The 15,541-nt window shown below is 44.4% G+C and overlaps 1 protein-coding gene across 1 annotated transcript in view; it reads left to right on the top strand.

Annotated features, from left to right (window-relative positions):
- Nucleotides 1–15,541, top strand: part of LOC115194927 (actin-binding LIM protein 2) — a 69,456-nt gene that overhangs the window by 25,124 nt on the left and 28,791 nt on the right. The window contains exons 3-6 of the mRNA XM_029754847.1: nt 3,631–3,814; nt 10,209–10,321; nt 10,632–10,758; nt 12,245–12,518. Coding sequence (XP_029610707.1) covers nt 3,631–3,814; nt 10,209–10,321; nt 10,632–10,758; nt 12,245–12,518 — 698 coding nt within the window. The remainder of the gene's footprint in view (nt 1–3,630; nt 3,815–10,208; nt 10,322–10,631; nt 10,759–12,244; nt 12,519–15,541) is intronic.

The raw sequence follows: 15,541 nt of genomic DNA, 5'->3' as shown, positions 1-15,541 counted from the left end.
CGCTGAGCAGCTGAAACATCACTCTTTCTTCCTCTCCTTCCCTTCTTTTTCGGAGAAAAGAGGGAGTGAAAACCTATCGGTGCCTGTGAAAAGAAAGGAATTCACTTTGTTTTATTAAATGACTGGAAAAGGGATTGAGCTTTCCAGCGGGCGTGTCCAGGGAGTGACGTCAAGGGGGTTTTGTGTATTGTGTGTTGTTGCCATGGTTAATGTATTGTTTCAGTGGTTATTAAGTTCGAGAGAGACAGAGAGAGGAGAGTTTCAAGTTGTATTTGTTGTATGTACAGGATACACATGGGGCTCTATTTTAACAAACCTAGCGCGTTGGTAAATCTAAGTGCATGCGGTAGCACTACATCTTCATGCGTGTGTCACAAATCTTTTTGCTATTTTCACCATCACAATTATCGGCACACTTCCTGGCGTTGGCGTGAAGGGCTGGGTTTTGATGACTGAACAAGTTGTGGGTGGGTCGAGGCTTGGCCCGTCACTGGCCAATCAGAACGTGCTCCATGGCGAAATATGTGGTTGCTTGAAGTTGTGTATTTACGGCGTTTTATGTATTCCCTTGGAATCAACTCCAATTCCGATGTTAGTCCGTTATATGTTACCTCTTGACGGTCTCCGTCCCGTATGCGGGATCAACATCCAGCGAAAAATCCTATCGCCATATTCATAACAAAATGTAATATATATATTTTTTCAAATATAGGACTATTTTATATCGTTTTATAGATACACCTCTCCTGAATTGAACCACGTCGTCCGATTTCAAAAAGGCTTTACAGCAAAAGCAAAACATTAGATTATGTTAGAGGAGTATATCGTCAAAGTAGCCACATAGCCATTTTCCGACCAACCACATGCATCACAAATAACCAAAAAACAGCTAAATGCAGCACTAACCTTTGACAATCTTCATCAGATGACACTCCTAGGACATCATGTTACACAATACATGCATTCTTTTGTTCAATAAAGTTCATATTTATATATAAAAACAGCATTTTACATCGGCGCGTGACGTTGACTAACTATTTTCCCTCAAATGCATCCGGTGAAACAGCGCTACAATTTACTAAATTACTATTCGAAAACATTTTTAAAATGTAATATTGTCATTCTAAGATTTATAGATTAACATCTCTTGAAAGCACTTGCAATGCCAGATTTAAAAATAACTTTACTGGGTAATCACACTTTGCGATACTCACAGACACCATTCAAACAGTTATAGAAACTTTAGGGTGTTTTCTATCCACAACTATTAATTATATGCATATCCTAGCTTCTGAGTTTGAGTAGGAGGCCGTTTAAAATGGGCACACATTTTTTTTTAAAAGCGCTGTAGCGCCCCCTATCCTAGGCGAACTTCAAGAGGCTAAATGGCTTACAGAAACGAAATAACAAAATGTAGACCTATCTTTGCTAATTACGTTAACTTGAACCCATTTGCAGTCCACATTGTTCTAAGTAATTGCATGGCTTCAATAGCGTTCACACTGATATAGGGGCTAGGCCTACTGTAAATTAAATTATAGCTGAGCATGAACATGCCAAACATTGTCAATAAGAAAGATTCAGTTAATTATTGATAAGGCCTAAAAAGAGAACAAATAAATTCTAATCAAATTCTAAACCAAACAAAACAACATAGGCTATATGTCACAGAAATCTTCGTCGTCAGACGATATAGCGAAATCATCGTCGGAGAACGTGGACCAATACGCAGAGGAGTTAGTGCTCATCATCTTAATTTATTAAATGAATGTGAACACGGAGGGAAAACAAGAAAACGAAATAAGACTAGTGACAGTTTTACAGGCATAATAAACACAGTGCAAAATACAACTACCCACAACCTACCAAACAAACACACACCTACTTATAGGACTCCCAATCAGAGGCAACTAGAAACACCTGCCTCCAATTGAGAGTCCAGCACCCAAAACTACACATAGAAAAACAAACCTAGAACCTATACCAAAACTAACACACCCCACTACACCACACACAAAACCACATAATACAAAACAAATATACCTCTGCCACGTCCTGACCAAATATAATACAAATAATACCTAAATATTGGTGAGGACGTGACACTATATCACACTTACAGGCACCGTCATTTCTCTCAGTGGGCATATAATATTAAAACGACGCAGACTATGGAGGGTTTTACGCACATCCAAACTTTTCACAGTAGCTGGACAAAGATCCAATATAAATAGAATGTCCACTCCCTGTTATACTGCTCCCAAATAGACCTATGTTTTATGAACAGAATCGGAACCGTCTTACAGATCAGATCGCAATCACATATCTCCAGAAGTTGCGTTGCAAGTGCACAACGGACGTTGTCACCATAAAACCAGGAAGGTGAATCATTCTAATAAGTTTGGTTGTAATAAAATTAAACGGAAAACAAGCTATTTTTTACAGGTTACAGATAGCTTCTAAATACAAGGTTCACCAGGTATTCACCGAGATACTCATCTCTCGTTTCATAAAGGGCATGAGCACGTAGCCTACATCGTGGAAGGGGTTTTACGGACGTCCAAAACGGGACCTGCATGACTAAAATAATGTGGGCCTGCCTACAATACATAGATAAAAAGGGAATGTCAGCTCACTGTTTTACTCCTCTCAAACTTGATATTTTAATAAGGCTTTGGTTTTTAAGATGACTTTCCAGTCGGTCTCAGGAGCCAAACCCTTTATCGACGGATTTGACTAATGTGATTGCATTGGGCAGACAGAAAAAGCCTTATTTGAGAGGAGGGGAGGCTATACTTGGTTTTTAATCAAATAAAACGAAATGGGGAAAAAATACAACTTTTTTATGTTTCTAAATATGTCAATATTCATGCCATAACCAACTGATTTACCGCTAAAACCAGCTTTTGATTGGTCTTAAATATCCCCGTCAGTGCTGCCTGAAATTTGCACTTTGGATCATGTTTTTAAGGACTCACCTCTAATATTTCCACCCCACAAGCAAGCTGATATAAGACGGGTAAATTGCTGATCCTGGCGTTAAGGCTGGAAAATGCCAGTGCACCAGTTTTTACATGATGAGATTGCTAACTAACGTGCGTTTGACACTAGTGCCCCCTTAACACCGGCCGAAAATAGAGCTCACCGTCCAACAATTTATAGTCCAATATTTACACATGTATCAGGGAAGGGTGGATTGGGGGGCAAATGTTTAAATTGTGCAGTATTAGCAACAGTAAGTAAGAGTATCCGAAGTTGTGTGTACTGTAGCATGAATGTATATGTGTGTGTGCTGTTTCTCAGTGGTATGTTGCTGCCAGCCACAGTGGTTAATGAAAACAAGAGGATGTGTAGAACAGACTCTTGCGTGGCAAAATGCTCGTCCTCTGACTTGTTCCAGACTGTCACTCAAGCTCTCTGAGCTCAGTGTTGGTGTTATCTACTGTGTCCTTATCCCCCTCTCTTCTTTGGACCTCTCCTCGTGAATTTCAGCTAGAGTTATCCATCTGCACCACCTCCTCATGCAATTTAGCCCTCATGACAACACACTGCTATCTTTGATCCTATGCCTAATTGTGTTCTCCTCTCTTTCTCTCCCCACTCTCTCCCCCTTTTCCCCCTTCCGTGCAGTGTGTGGCGTTGACCTGGCCCAAGGGGGGTTCTTTGTGCGCCAGGGGGAGTACATCTGCACCCTGGACTACCAGCGGATGTACGGCACGCGCTGCTTTAGCTGTGAGGAGTTCATCGAGGGAGAGGTGGTGTCGGCCCTGGGCAAGACCTACCACCCACGCTGCTTCGTCTGCGCCAGCTGCAAGTAAGAGACACACACACACACTAATTGCATGCGTACATACACGATGGCAGACACACACACAGGGGTGGGGGGTGGACACACACACACGCATACACATACACATACACACACATCACCAACAGTGGTGGAGACACGAGTGCATACACCCCTAAGGGATACTCAGACACACAGACAGATGGGTGCCCACATTCAAATGGGCATGTGGACGCTTTGAAGACACTCTCAGTACCGTAGTTTGACCTGCAATCCCTAACTCATTCAAATTGAATACTGTATGTGTGTATACTGTATGTGTGTGTGGGAAAGTGATGTGGTTTATCAGGTCTTGGAAGGTAATGGGAGCCTCTTTCGCACTGAAGCAGGAATGTTAAGTGTGTGGTTAGGAACTCACAGGCCACTTATTTCTAGAGCAGTGTTAGGTTTCCCACTGAGTGTCTGTGTGTGCCTGGGTGGGTGGGTTGTGCATGTGCCACGTGTTTGTGTCATACACTGTGTTCTTGTGTGGGATTTGAGGGTGAAACATGATCCGCAATTCATTGGTCCAAAAACATCTGATTAGTGTTAGCACTCTATCCACCTCTCTCTCTCTCTCTCTCTCTCTCTCTACTCATCATTTTAGGACTTCAAAACCTAACACATTCTAAATGTATCCATCGTCTATTCCACCGTTATGATATAAAATATGGTAACGCTAGCATTTCCCCTTGCTCTCGTACAAAGGAGACACTGTATTATCCCTGAGGCTAGCATTATCCGTTTCCGTCCTCTCCCCTGTCATCCCCTAAATCCAATTCTCGTGTTAGTCAATGGGGTGAGACAGGGATGCAGCTTGAGCCCCACCCTTTTCAACATTTATATAAACTAATTGGTAAGGGCACTGCAGCACCCGGCCTCACCCTTCTAGAATCTGAAGTCAAATGTCTACTGTTTGCTGATGATCTGGTGCTTCTGTCTCCATCCAAGGAGTGCCTACAGCAGCACCTAGATCTTCTGCACAGATTCTGCCAGACCTGAGCATTGATAGTGAATCTCACTACGACAAAAATGAAGGTGTTCCAAAAAAGGTTCAGTTCGCAGAACTACAAATACAAAATCCATCTAGACACCGTTGCCCTAGAGCACACACAAACCGATACCTACCTCAGCCTAAACAACGTCCACAAAGCTTTGAATGATGAGGGAGAAAAAGGGCCTTCTATGCCATCAAAATTAGGATCCCAATTAGGATCTGGCTAAAAATACTTCTGGGGCCTGCTCACAAATCAAGAATTCACAAAATGGGATAAACACCAAATTGAGAATTCGGCAAAAACACCCTCCTTGTACAATGCAAAACACCAAATAATGATTGCGTTCCTAGCTCCAACAGTGCAGTGGTATCTAACAATTCACAACAATACACAAATCTAAATGTAAAATAATGGAATTAAGAAATATATAAATAATAGGACGATCAATGTCAGAGTGGCATTGACTAAAATACTAGAATAAGGTATATACATATGAGATGAGTAAAGCAGCATGTAAACATTATTAAAGTGACTAGTGTTCCATTATTAAAGTGGCCAGTGATTCCATGTCTATGTAAATAGGGCAGCAGCCGCTAAGGTGCAGGGTTGAGTAACCGTGTGGTAGCCGGCTAGTGATGGCTATTTAACAGTCTGATGCCCTTGAGATAGAAGCTGTTTTTCAGTCTCTCTGTCCCAGCTTTGATGGACCTGTACTGACCTCGCCATTTGGATGATAGCGGGGTGAACAGGCCGTGGCTCGGGTGGTTGATGTCCTTGATGATCTTTTTGGCCTTCCTGTGACATCGGGTGCTGTAGGTGTCCTGGAGGGCAGGTAGTTTGCCCCCGGTGATGCGTTGGGCAGACCGCACCACCCTCTAGACGGCCCTGCGGTTGCGGGCGGTGCAGTTGCCCTACCAGGCGGTGATACAGCCCGACAGGATGCTCTCAATTGTACGTCTGTAAAAGTTTGTGAGGGTATTAGGGGCCAAACCATATTTCTTCAGCCTGCTGAGGTTGAAGAGGCGCTGTTGCGTGGGTGGACTGTCTATGTGGGTGGACCATTTCAGATTGTCAGTGATGTGTACGCCGAGGAACTTGAAGATTTCTATCTTCTCCGCTGGTGTGCTGTCGATGTGGATAGGGGTGTGCTCCCTCTGGTTTTTCCTGAAGTCCACGATTAGCTGCACAGGGCAGGGTTCAGACCCAGGGCCCTGAGCTTAATGATGAGCTTGGAGGGTACTATGGTGTTAAAGGCTGAGCTATAGTCAATGAACAGCATTCTGACGTAGGTATTCCTCTTGTCCAGATGGGATAAGGCAGTGTGCAGTGCAATGGCGATTGCATCGTCTGTGGATCTATTGGGGCGGTAAGCAAATTGAAGTGGGTCTAAGTCTAGGGTGTCAGGTCAGGTAGAGGTGATATGATCCTTAACTAGCCTCTCAAAACAGTTCACGATGAAAGAAGTGAGTGCTATGGGGCAATTGTCATTTACTTCCAGTTACCTTTGCTTTCTTGGGTACAGGAACAATGGTGGACAGCTTGAAGCAAGTGGGGACAGCGAACTGGGACAGGGAGAGATTGAATATGTCTGTAAACACTCCAGCCAGCTGGTCTGCGCATGCTCTGAGGACGCGGAATGCCGTCTGGGCCGGCAGCCTTCCGAGGGTTTACACGCTTAAATGTCTTACTCACGTCGGCCACGGAGAACGAGAGCCCACAGTCCTTGGGAGGGGGCCGCGTTGGTGGCACTGTGTTCTCCTCATAGCAGGCGAAGGAGAGCCCCTCAGCAAGCTGGTCCTGGGGCTCTGATCACAAACACAAACAGACCCCACAAAGCCCCAGGACAGCAACACAATTAGACCCAACCAAATTATGAGAAAACAACAAGATAACTACTTGACACGTTGGAAAGAATTAACCAAAAAAACAGAGGACACTGGGATGCCCTTTGGCCCTATTAGGGCTCCCGAGTGGCGCAGGCGGTCTAAGGCACTGCATCTCAGTGCAAGAGGTGTCACTACAGTCCCTGGTTCTAATCCAGGCTGTATCACATCTGGCCGTGATTGGGAGTCCCATAGGGCGGCGCACAATTGGCCCGGCTGTCATTGTAAATAAGAATTTGTTCTTCACTGACTTGCCTAATTAAATAAAGGTTACATTAAAACAATTTTGTTTACCTGACCACTACCTGACCACTGTGACTGACCCAAAATTAAGGAAAGCTTTGACTATGTACAGACCCAGTGAGCATAGCCTTGCTATTGAGAGAGGCTGCTGTAGGCAGATCTGGGTCTTGAGAGAAGACAGGCTATGTGCACACTGCCCACAAAATGAGATGGAAACTGAGCTGCACTTCCTATCCTCCTGCCAAATGTTTGACTGCATTAGAGACACATATTTCCTTCAGATTACATAGGCCTACAAAGAATTTGAAAACAAATCCAATTTTAATAAACTCCCATATCTGTTAGGGGAAATACCACAGTGCCATCACAGCAGCAATATGTGTGACCTGTTGCCACAAGAAAAGGGCAACCAGTTCAGAACAAACACCATTGTAAATGCAACCTGTATTTCTGTTTATTTATTTTCCCTTTTGTACTTCAACTATTTGCACATTGTTACAACACTGTATATACTGTAGCCATACTGTAACATTTGAAATGTCTCTATTCTTTTGAAACTTTTGTGAGTGTAATGTTTTCTGTTTGCTTCTAATTGTTTATTTTACTTTTGTTCATTATATTGCTTTGGCAATTTAAACACGTTTCCCATGCCAATAAAGCCATTTGAATTGAGTTGAGAGAGCGAGAAAGAGATAGACTCCTGCAGTTTCAGGTGTTGTCTGTGGCTTGGCCTAAGAGCACATTGTTAGTCCAGACTTCACAGCAGTGTGTGTGTGTGTGTGTGTGTGTGTGTGTGTGTGTGTGTGTGTGTGTGTGTGTGTGTGTGTGTGTGTGTGTGTGTGTGTGTGTGTGTGTGTGTGTGTGTGTGTGAGGGGGGGGGGGTCTCCCTCCTTACTCTTGAACCTCAGTAGCCTGGCTGTGACAGTGTGACAGTGTCCATATCGTGGGGGGATATGAAAGTGTGTATGTGTGTTTGTGAGTGTGTCCACTTATCCACCTTCTTGCACATGTGCATGTCTCCTTATTCTTGACCTTCCAGTAGTCTGGCTGTGACAGTGTGTCAGTGTAGTCCTAGATACCAGTGCTTTCTCCTTGGGGTGTTGCATAGAGCAATGGGTGATAAACATAGCATTATATCAGCTCTCACTGACTTCTTTAATTACTTGTTACTTTTATTTCTTATTCTTATTTGTGTTTTTTAAACTGCATTGTTGGTTAGGGGCTTGTAAGTAGGCATTTCACTGTAAGGTCTACACCTGTTGTATTCAGCGCATGTGACTAATACAATTTAATTTAATTCGATTCAGCCAAGGCAACACGAAACCCACTGACAATCTGTCTTAGGCGACTGATAAACTTCACTGACTGGCTATAGCTAGCAAACTAGCTAGATCATATACCTCATTATCTGCATATGAGTGATCATTATTGACATAAATGTTTATTCCCCAGATATACCAGTGTCTTATCACATCACGCCAATATCATTTGTTTCATTTCTGTTCCGTAAAATAACTCATAAAAGCCATGTCTGTAGCGTGTGTTTTGCCCTAAGCCATCATTATTTTCTTTTTGTCCACGATTGATGTCACCCTTGCATTCTGTGGCCCGAAAATGCCGTCTTCGTAAAAGAAAGTAGAAATGACAGCCAAAATGTAGTGAAAGCAAAAAGTGAAAGTGTTATGGTTTATATGGGGGTGCCACAGGGTTCAATTCTCGGGCCGACTCTCTTCTCTGTATACATCAATGATGTCGCTCTTGCTGCTGGTGATTCTTTGATCCACCTCTATGCAGACGACACCATTCTGTAAACCTCTTGCCCTTCTTTGGACACTGTTAACTAACCTCCAGGCGAGCTTCAATGCCATACAACTCTCCTTCCGTGGCCTCCAACTGCTCTTAAATGCAAGTAAAACTAAATGCATGCTCTTCAACTGATCGCTGCCCGCACCTGCCCGCCCGTCCAGCATCACTACTCTGGACGGTTCTGACTTAGAATATGTGGACAACTACAAATACCTAGGTGTCTGGCTAGACGGTAAACTCTCCTTCCAGACTCACATCAAACATCTCCAATCCAAAGTTAAATCTAGAATTGTCTTCCTATTTCGCAACAAAGCATTCTTTACTCATGCATACCCTCATAAACCTGACTATCCTACCAATCCTCGACTTCAGCGATGTCATTTACAAAATAGCCTCCAACACTCTACTCAACCAATTGGATGCAGTCTATCACAGTGCCATCCGTTTTGTCACCAAAGCCCCATATGCTACCCACCACTGCGACCTGTATGCTCTCGTTGGCTAGCCCTCGCTTCATACTCGTCGCCAAATCCACTGGCTCCAGGTCATCTACAAGTCTCTGCTAGGTAAAGCCCCGCCTTATCTCAGCTCACTGGTCACCCCCAAAGCCAATTCTTCCTTTGGCCACCTCTCCTTCCAGTTCTCTGCTGCCAATGACTGGAACGAATTGCAAAAATCACTAATGCTTGAGACTCTTACCTCCCTCACTAGCTATAAGCACCAGCTGTCAGAGCAGCTCATAGATCACTGCACCTGTACATAGCTCATCTGTAAATAGCCCATCCAATCTACCTCATCCCCATACTGTGTTTATTTATTTATTTATCTTGGTCCTTTGCACCCCAGTATCTCAACTTGCACATTCATCTTCTGCACATCTACCATTCCAGTGTTTAATTGCTATATTGTAATTACTTTGCCCCCACAGCCTATTTATTGCCTTACCTCTCTTATCCTACCTCATTTGCACATGCTGTATATAGGTTTTTCTACTGCATTATTGATTGTATGTTTGTTTATTCCGTGTTTAACTCTGTGTTGTTGTATGTGTCGAGCTGCTTTGCTTTATCTTTGGCCAGGTCGCAGTTGTAAATGAGAACTCGTTCTCAACTAGCCTACCTGGTTAAATAAAGGTGAAATAAATAAAATATGGAGACGTTTGCCCGTCACCTTTAATTCTGCAGTGTAGTGACAGACAATGGACCCTTCAGTAATACTGCTCCCTTCTAGGAAGTTATGTATGGAAGTGAGTTCATTATTTGTGTTCAGGGCTACATCTCGTATAATCTGACGTAATGGACATTTCACACATACAGGTATAACACAAACAAAAGCACATAAGCATACACGAAGATAGTGCATTCTGTTTTGGTGACCTGAATCTCTGTGCTATTGTGACATCTTACTTGTGTTGTGAACTGATGGTGTCTTGCTTTGTGTATTGATTGATAGACAGCCATTCCCTGCCGGTGACCGCGTGACATTTAACGGTAAAGAGTGTATCTGCCAAAACTGTACACAGCCCCTGCCTGCCAACAGCCCTGCTCCCATACAGGCTGTCCACAGTAAGTCACCACACACTACACTACACATCCTCTTCTTTTTTTATCTCACTATCACTCTCCCTCATTCTACATAGCCTATACAGGATATACTGTATGTCTTGCTCCATCACTTCCTATCACTTTTCAGTCTGTTTCTTTCTCTCCTCCTGATAAATCTCTCTATTTATGCCTGTGTCTTTCTCTCCCATTCCCTTATCTCTTTCCCTCGCCCTCTCTCTCTCTTATCTCTCTCTCTCTCTCTGACTCTCTGACTCTCTCACTCTCTCTCGCCCCCCCCTCTCTCTGTCTCCCCCCCTTTTCCCCCATGTAGACTGCTGTGGCTGTGGGAAGGAGTTTAAGAACGAGCAGTCCCTGGTAGCGCTGGACAAACACTGGCACCTGGGCTGCTTCAAGTGTAAGGTGTGCAACAAGGTGCTCAACGCAGAGTACATCAGCAAGTGAGTCCCTCGTGACCTTAACACCGCCACGACACCACAGGGTTGTTCCACCTTTTGAAAAGTGTTAGCTTTGGTCAAGAAAACCTTTTGATTTCATCTCATTTGAACATTCTGTCATAAGGAGCACATGCTGACCTTCATAAATAACACGTTTTCCCATCTCAAAAGTAACAGGTTTGGCCGTAACAGGGTTGACCGTAACAGGGTTGACCATAACAGGGTGGATGAGTTCATCTTAAATCGGCTACAAATCCCCTCGTGACGGGGAAAATGGACGCTTGTTGTGTGAAACAGGGAGTGGCAGTTGTATGCAAGCTTCACAAAAATGGTTCTATTGTAAAACATTTCGAGCCTGTCTATCGATGGATAACATGGTCGATGTGTTATGTTTGACCCGCTCAGTTTTCCACCACAAAACACCGGAAAATGGCCGAAAAGGGTAGAACCAGCTCACCAGCCTTTCCACTATGATTTGACTCTTAGATGTTCACTGTTTCACCATATTGAAACGAGAGTTCAGTTCATGTAACAGGGTTGACCTTAGAATGAGGGACAGGCGTAAATGAATCACTAAGCACATTAAATCAATTATCATCTTCAGAAATGACTTCGTCAAAGCCGCAAAATAACTAGGGCTTTATAATGATAGTGAAAACTTGTAGAAATTGTGGGGTTAAGTGGGTTAAAATCTTCCTATGAGTCACAGAGGGTGTACAGAGTGACATTACAACAGGTTGAATTTTGCCACTTTAGCAAGTCTTTATTCATATAAAAAATCTGATTGATTGAATTCTCCATGTGATCCATATTAAAGGGCACTTCATTTAATATAATGGGCTTTCAATATTGGTGTACAATTACTACTTCAAATATCAAAGAGACACAAAAGGCAGTCATTTCATGGAACAACCCCAAAACACCCAGTTCCCCAGGCCTTAACACCACTTCAGGAGCACCACATCCCACCCCAACCCCTGTCCCTTCTGAACCACACCTCTCACCCTTCCAGGTGGCATCCCAAATGGCACCCTATCCCCTACATAGTGCACTATCTTTGACCAGAGCCCTGTGGGCCTTGGGCCCGGTCAAAAGTAGTGCACCATATAGGGAACAAGCCATAGAAAAAAAAGAGTGGAGAGAGTGAGCAGTTATCTTTTCTTGGTGCTCACAATTCTTTCCTAGTCTCTGTGTGGGTCCCAAGTAGCACCCTATGGGCCCTCGGTCAATAGTAGTACACTATAGAGGGAAAATAGGGTGCCATTTCGGACAACATCTCTCTCTTGGGTTTCCATCTATTTTCACAGTTCCAGACGATGCTGGACTTGATATGTGACATGTATTACACCGCAATTCAAGCTAGCTCTCGTTTGTGTCACTCTCTCTCTTTCTCTCCGATAGCAGCTGTCCGGAGTGTCCGAAGGTCACAGAGTATGTATTAAAAGCTGACGGGGATCTCTGATGTGTGTGTGTGTGTGTGTTGTACTAGGGATGGGATCCCCTACTGCGAGGTGGACTACCATGCCATGTACGGCATCCAGTGTGACAGCTGCAAGAAGTACATCACTGGGAAAGTACTGGAGGTAGGACGCGTTATAACACCTATATATCACTTTTATCTGCCAACGGAGGGATGGAAAGATAGATGTGTGACATGGAGGTACGAAGCACCACCTTATGTCTTGAAAGCCAAGACGTTCTCAGCTGTCGTATATGGATGGAACTGCATGACTAGCAGGATACATGGATCTGTTTGTTGTGGAGCCTCGCTTTAACGCATCCACACAACAACGTTTCCCCCAGTGTCTACGTCCCCATGGTCTTGCCACCGTTAGATTTATACCGCTCAGTATGGTTACTCGCTCTTTCCACAGACACGTTTCCAATCCGTTAGCGTTCACAGTGTTGCATCTCTGCCATGTCTGTGACAGTAAGACTCCTGGTAGGAGTGTACCATAGGCACAGATCTAGGATCAGCTTACCCTCTTCCAATCGTAACCTCGACCATTAGTGGGAGAAACGCTAAACTGACCTTAGATCAATGTCTAGGGATACCTAAGCCACTTTAGCCTGTTGTCCTGTGAGACTAGACTACAGATATCCAGTATCTATGGCTGCATGTTTAGTTCAGTCCGTCTCTCCCTCCTGGGTATTCCCTCATTTCCCTCTTTTTTTCTCTCTCTTTCTCTGGGCTAATGGCTTTGACACCTTCCACTCTCCCCCTCTCTTGCTCTGCATTTTGCTGTCCCTCCCTCCCTCTCTCTCTCTCTCTCTCTCTCTCTCTCAATTCAATTCAATTCAGTTTAAAGGGCTTTACTGGCATCTCTCTCTCTGTCAGCATGCATGCACACCACTCTCTTTACTAGAATCTTCTCTGTCGCATAAACAAGACTTGAAGGGATCCATTGCTGAATACCGCTGTGGTAGAAAATATGCCAACCAAAACACATACCTCTACATATTATTCATAGAAGATAAGACAATGGTATTCGATCACATAACGTTGACCGCAAATAGATCAAGGTTTTGGAAACAGAGCCGCGCTCTTTACATCCCTAACTGTAATGTACTGTGTTTATCTCTTAATAAAGTAATGAACAGAGATACTGTCTAGACCCGAATCAGCTAATAGAAGAGAGAGAGCGAGAGAAAGAAAGAAAGAATGAGGGAGAGAGAAAATGAAAGGTAGAGAACAAAGGAAAGAGACAGAGAGAGAGAGAGAGACATGGAGAAAGAAAGCGAGAAAGAGACAGGAAGGGAAACAGAGAGACAGAGAAAGAAAAACAGGAGTAGAAATCAATGAGATATGTGAGATGACTTCAGTGAAAAAGGGGGTCTCGTTTTACACCGGTGGAGTGGAGGGTCACAGGATACTCTCTCAGCGGGGAGGGAAATAGGGTAACGGGGGTAGGCCCTAGCTCTAAGAGGGGGTCTTGGCCACACTCCCTGTAACCCTCATTGACTAGGACACAATTATTGAAGCGCAAACAATGATCCCCCCTTATCCCTTTCCTGCTCTCTCACATCCCTCTCTTTCTCTCTCACCTCTCTCTCGTTCTCTCTCACACGCTCTCCTTTCATAAACATGTCTCCGGTTGCCAGGCTTTGAAAGACTGGCGAAAACATAAGAAACATAAGAAATATAATGAGCGCGCTTGTCTCTTTCATCTTGCATAGCATTACATCATCACACAGAATACATAAGAGACACACAGTAGGCCTGTATGCAATTGTGCCAGATATGTACTTCAGCTGCTGCGGCCTGCCAACCTCAATCAAATCAGTCACAACTGAATAGCTGTGACTCGTTTGCTGGTGTGGGGAGGGTACTTTTGTGTTTGTGTGTGTGTCACAGGGCTACTGCACAACAACGTGTGATTTCATTGCGTAGGGAAATGTGGCTTCCTCAAGGCGGTTTAGCACACCAGCTGCAACCCCCCCCCCCCCCCCCCTTCAAAGCAGGATCAGCAGACAGAGATAGTGAGCTCCACCTAGAGATAGCTCTGCCATCTATGGGCCTATTTAGGAGGGTCCCACCCAGTCAGTCACCGGGCCTGTCCTGCACTGTGGACTGTGTGGAGCCTTGCCTAGGATTCCTGCCCTGCGCTGAAATGTCACGGCATTTGGGATTGATTCATTCATTGAGCACAGAGGGGTCAAGCCAATGGAGGGGCCTTAGGGAGGCTTAACCTGAATGGAGTTTGGGGTGTAAAGGAAGATTGGTAGAAAATGAAATTGGTAGAAACTATTGTAGTTAAAATGGTCTGATTGGGGTCTAAGAAGATATGGGTAGTATTAAATGGCTCGTGTCAAATGTATTTCTAACTATAGAGAGTCATGTTTACAATCCATAGAGAGAGGGTAAATAGGGTCACAGCGAGGGTTGAGGAGGTAAGAGGGAGAGAAAGAAAAGGTTTTAGGGCGGCGTTGATCCCTGTAGGGTCGGCTGGTTTGAAGACAGGGCAGAGAGAGAAGACATTGGATTGCCCATTGTTCTCTGTGCCACCAACCACCCCGTTCCACTGCAGTGTGTGTGTGTGTGTGTGTGTGTGTGTGTGTGTGTGTGTGTGTGTGTGTGTGTGTGTGTGTGTCAGCCTTGTTGCTCTACTCTGCCTCTCTTACCAAAAGCCATTCTGAGAACACCTCCCCTGCCTTCCAGCCTATGGGGGAGAGGAAGAGAGGAAGGGAAAGAGAGATGAATATAGATAGATGAAGGGAGGGAGAGAGAGGTAGATCGAGAGAGAGAAAGAAAGGGAGGATAAGGAGAGGGAAGAAAAAAAGAAGAGAGAGAAAGAAAGGGAGGAGGAGAATGACGAGAAAAAGGAAGAGAGAGTAAGAGAGAGAGAGAGAGAGAAATGCAGTCTGAATCCTGACCTGCCCTCTCGTCTCTCTAGCAGTTCAGCGTCTGGTTGCCATTCTCACATATCAACACATCCACCTACCACTTCAATGTCAGTAACCAAAACACAACGGTATCAAACTCACACCTCGATTTCAAACCTCCAACACGGCAACCCATGACAAAGCCTCGCCCATAGAAAATGCCTACTCATAGTTTAAAACCAAACCCGGTCTAAATGCTAGCTTCTCCCCTTGCTCTCGCACAGAGGAGACACTGTATTGTTGTTAGTGTAGCATTATCTATTTCCGTCCTCAACCCTGCCATACTTTCCTTGTTTGAATAGGGACCCAATTCCAGCCTGTTATCTCTCTCTCTCTCTCTCTCTCTCTCTCTCTCTCTCTCTCTCTCTCTCTCTCTCTCTCTCTCTCTCTCTCTCTCTCTCTC

Source organism: Salmo trutta, chromosome 5 (assembly GCF_901001165.1).
Source record: "Salmo trutta chromosome 5, fSalTru1.1, whole genome shotgun sequence".
Classification (NCBI taxonomy): Eukaryota; Metazoa; Chordata; class Actinopteri; order Salmoniformes; family Salmonidae; genus Salmo; species Salmo trutta.
Note: the sequence above shows the minus strand (reverse complement) of the source record. Positions and strands in the feature narration are given on the sequence as shown.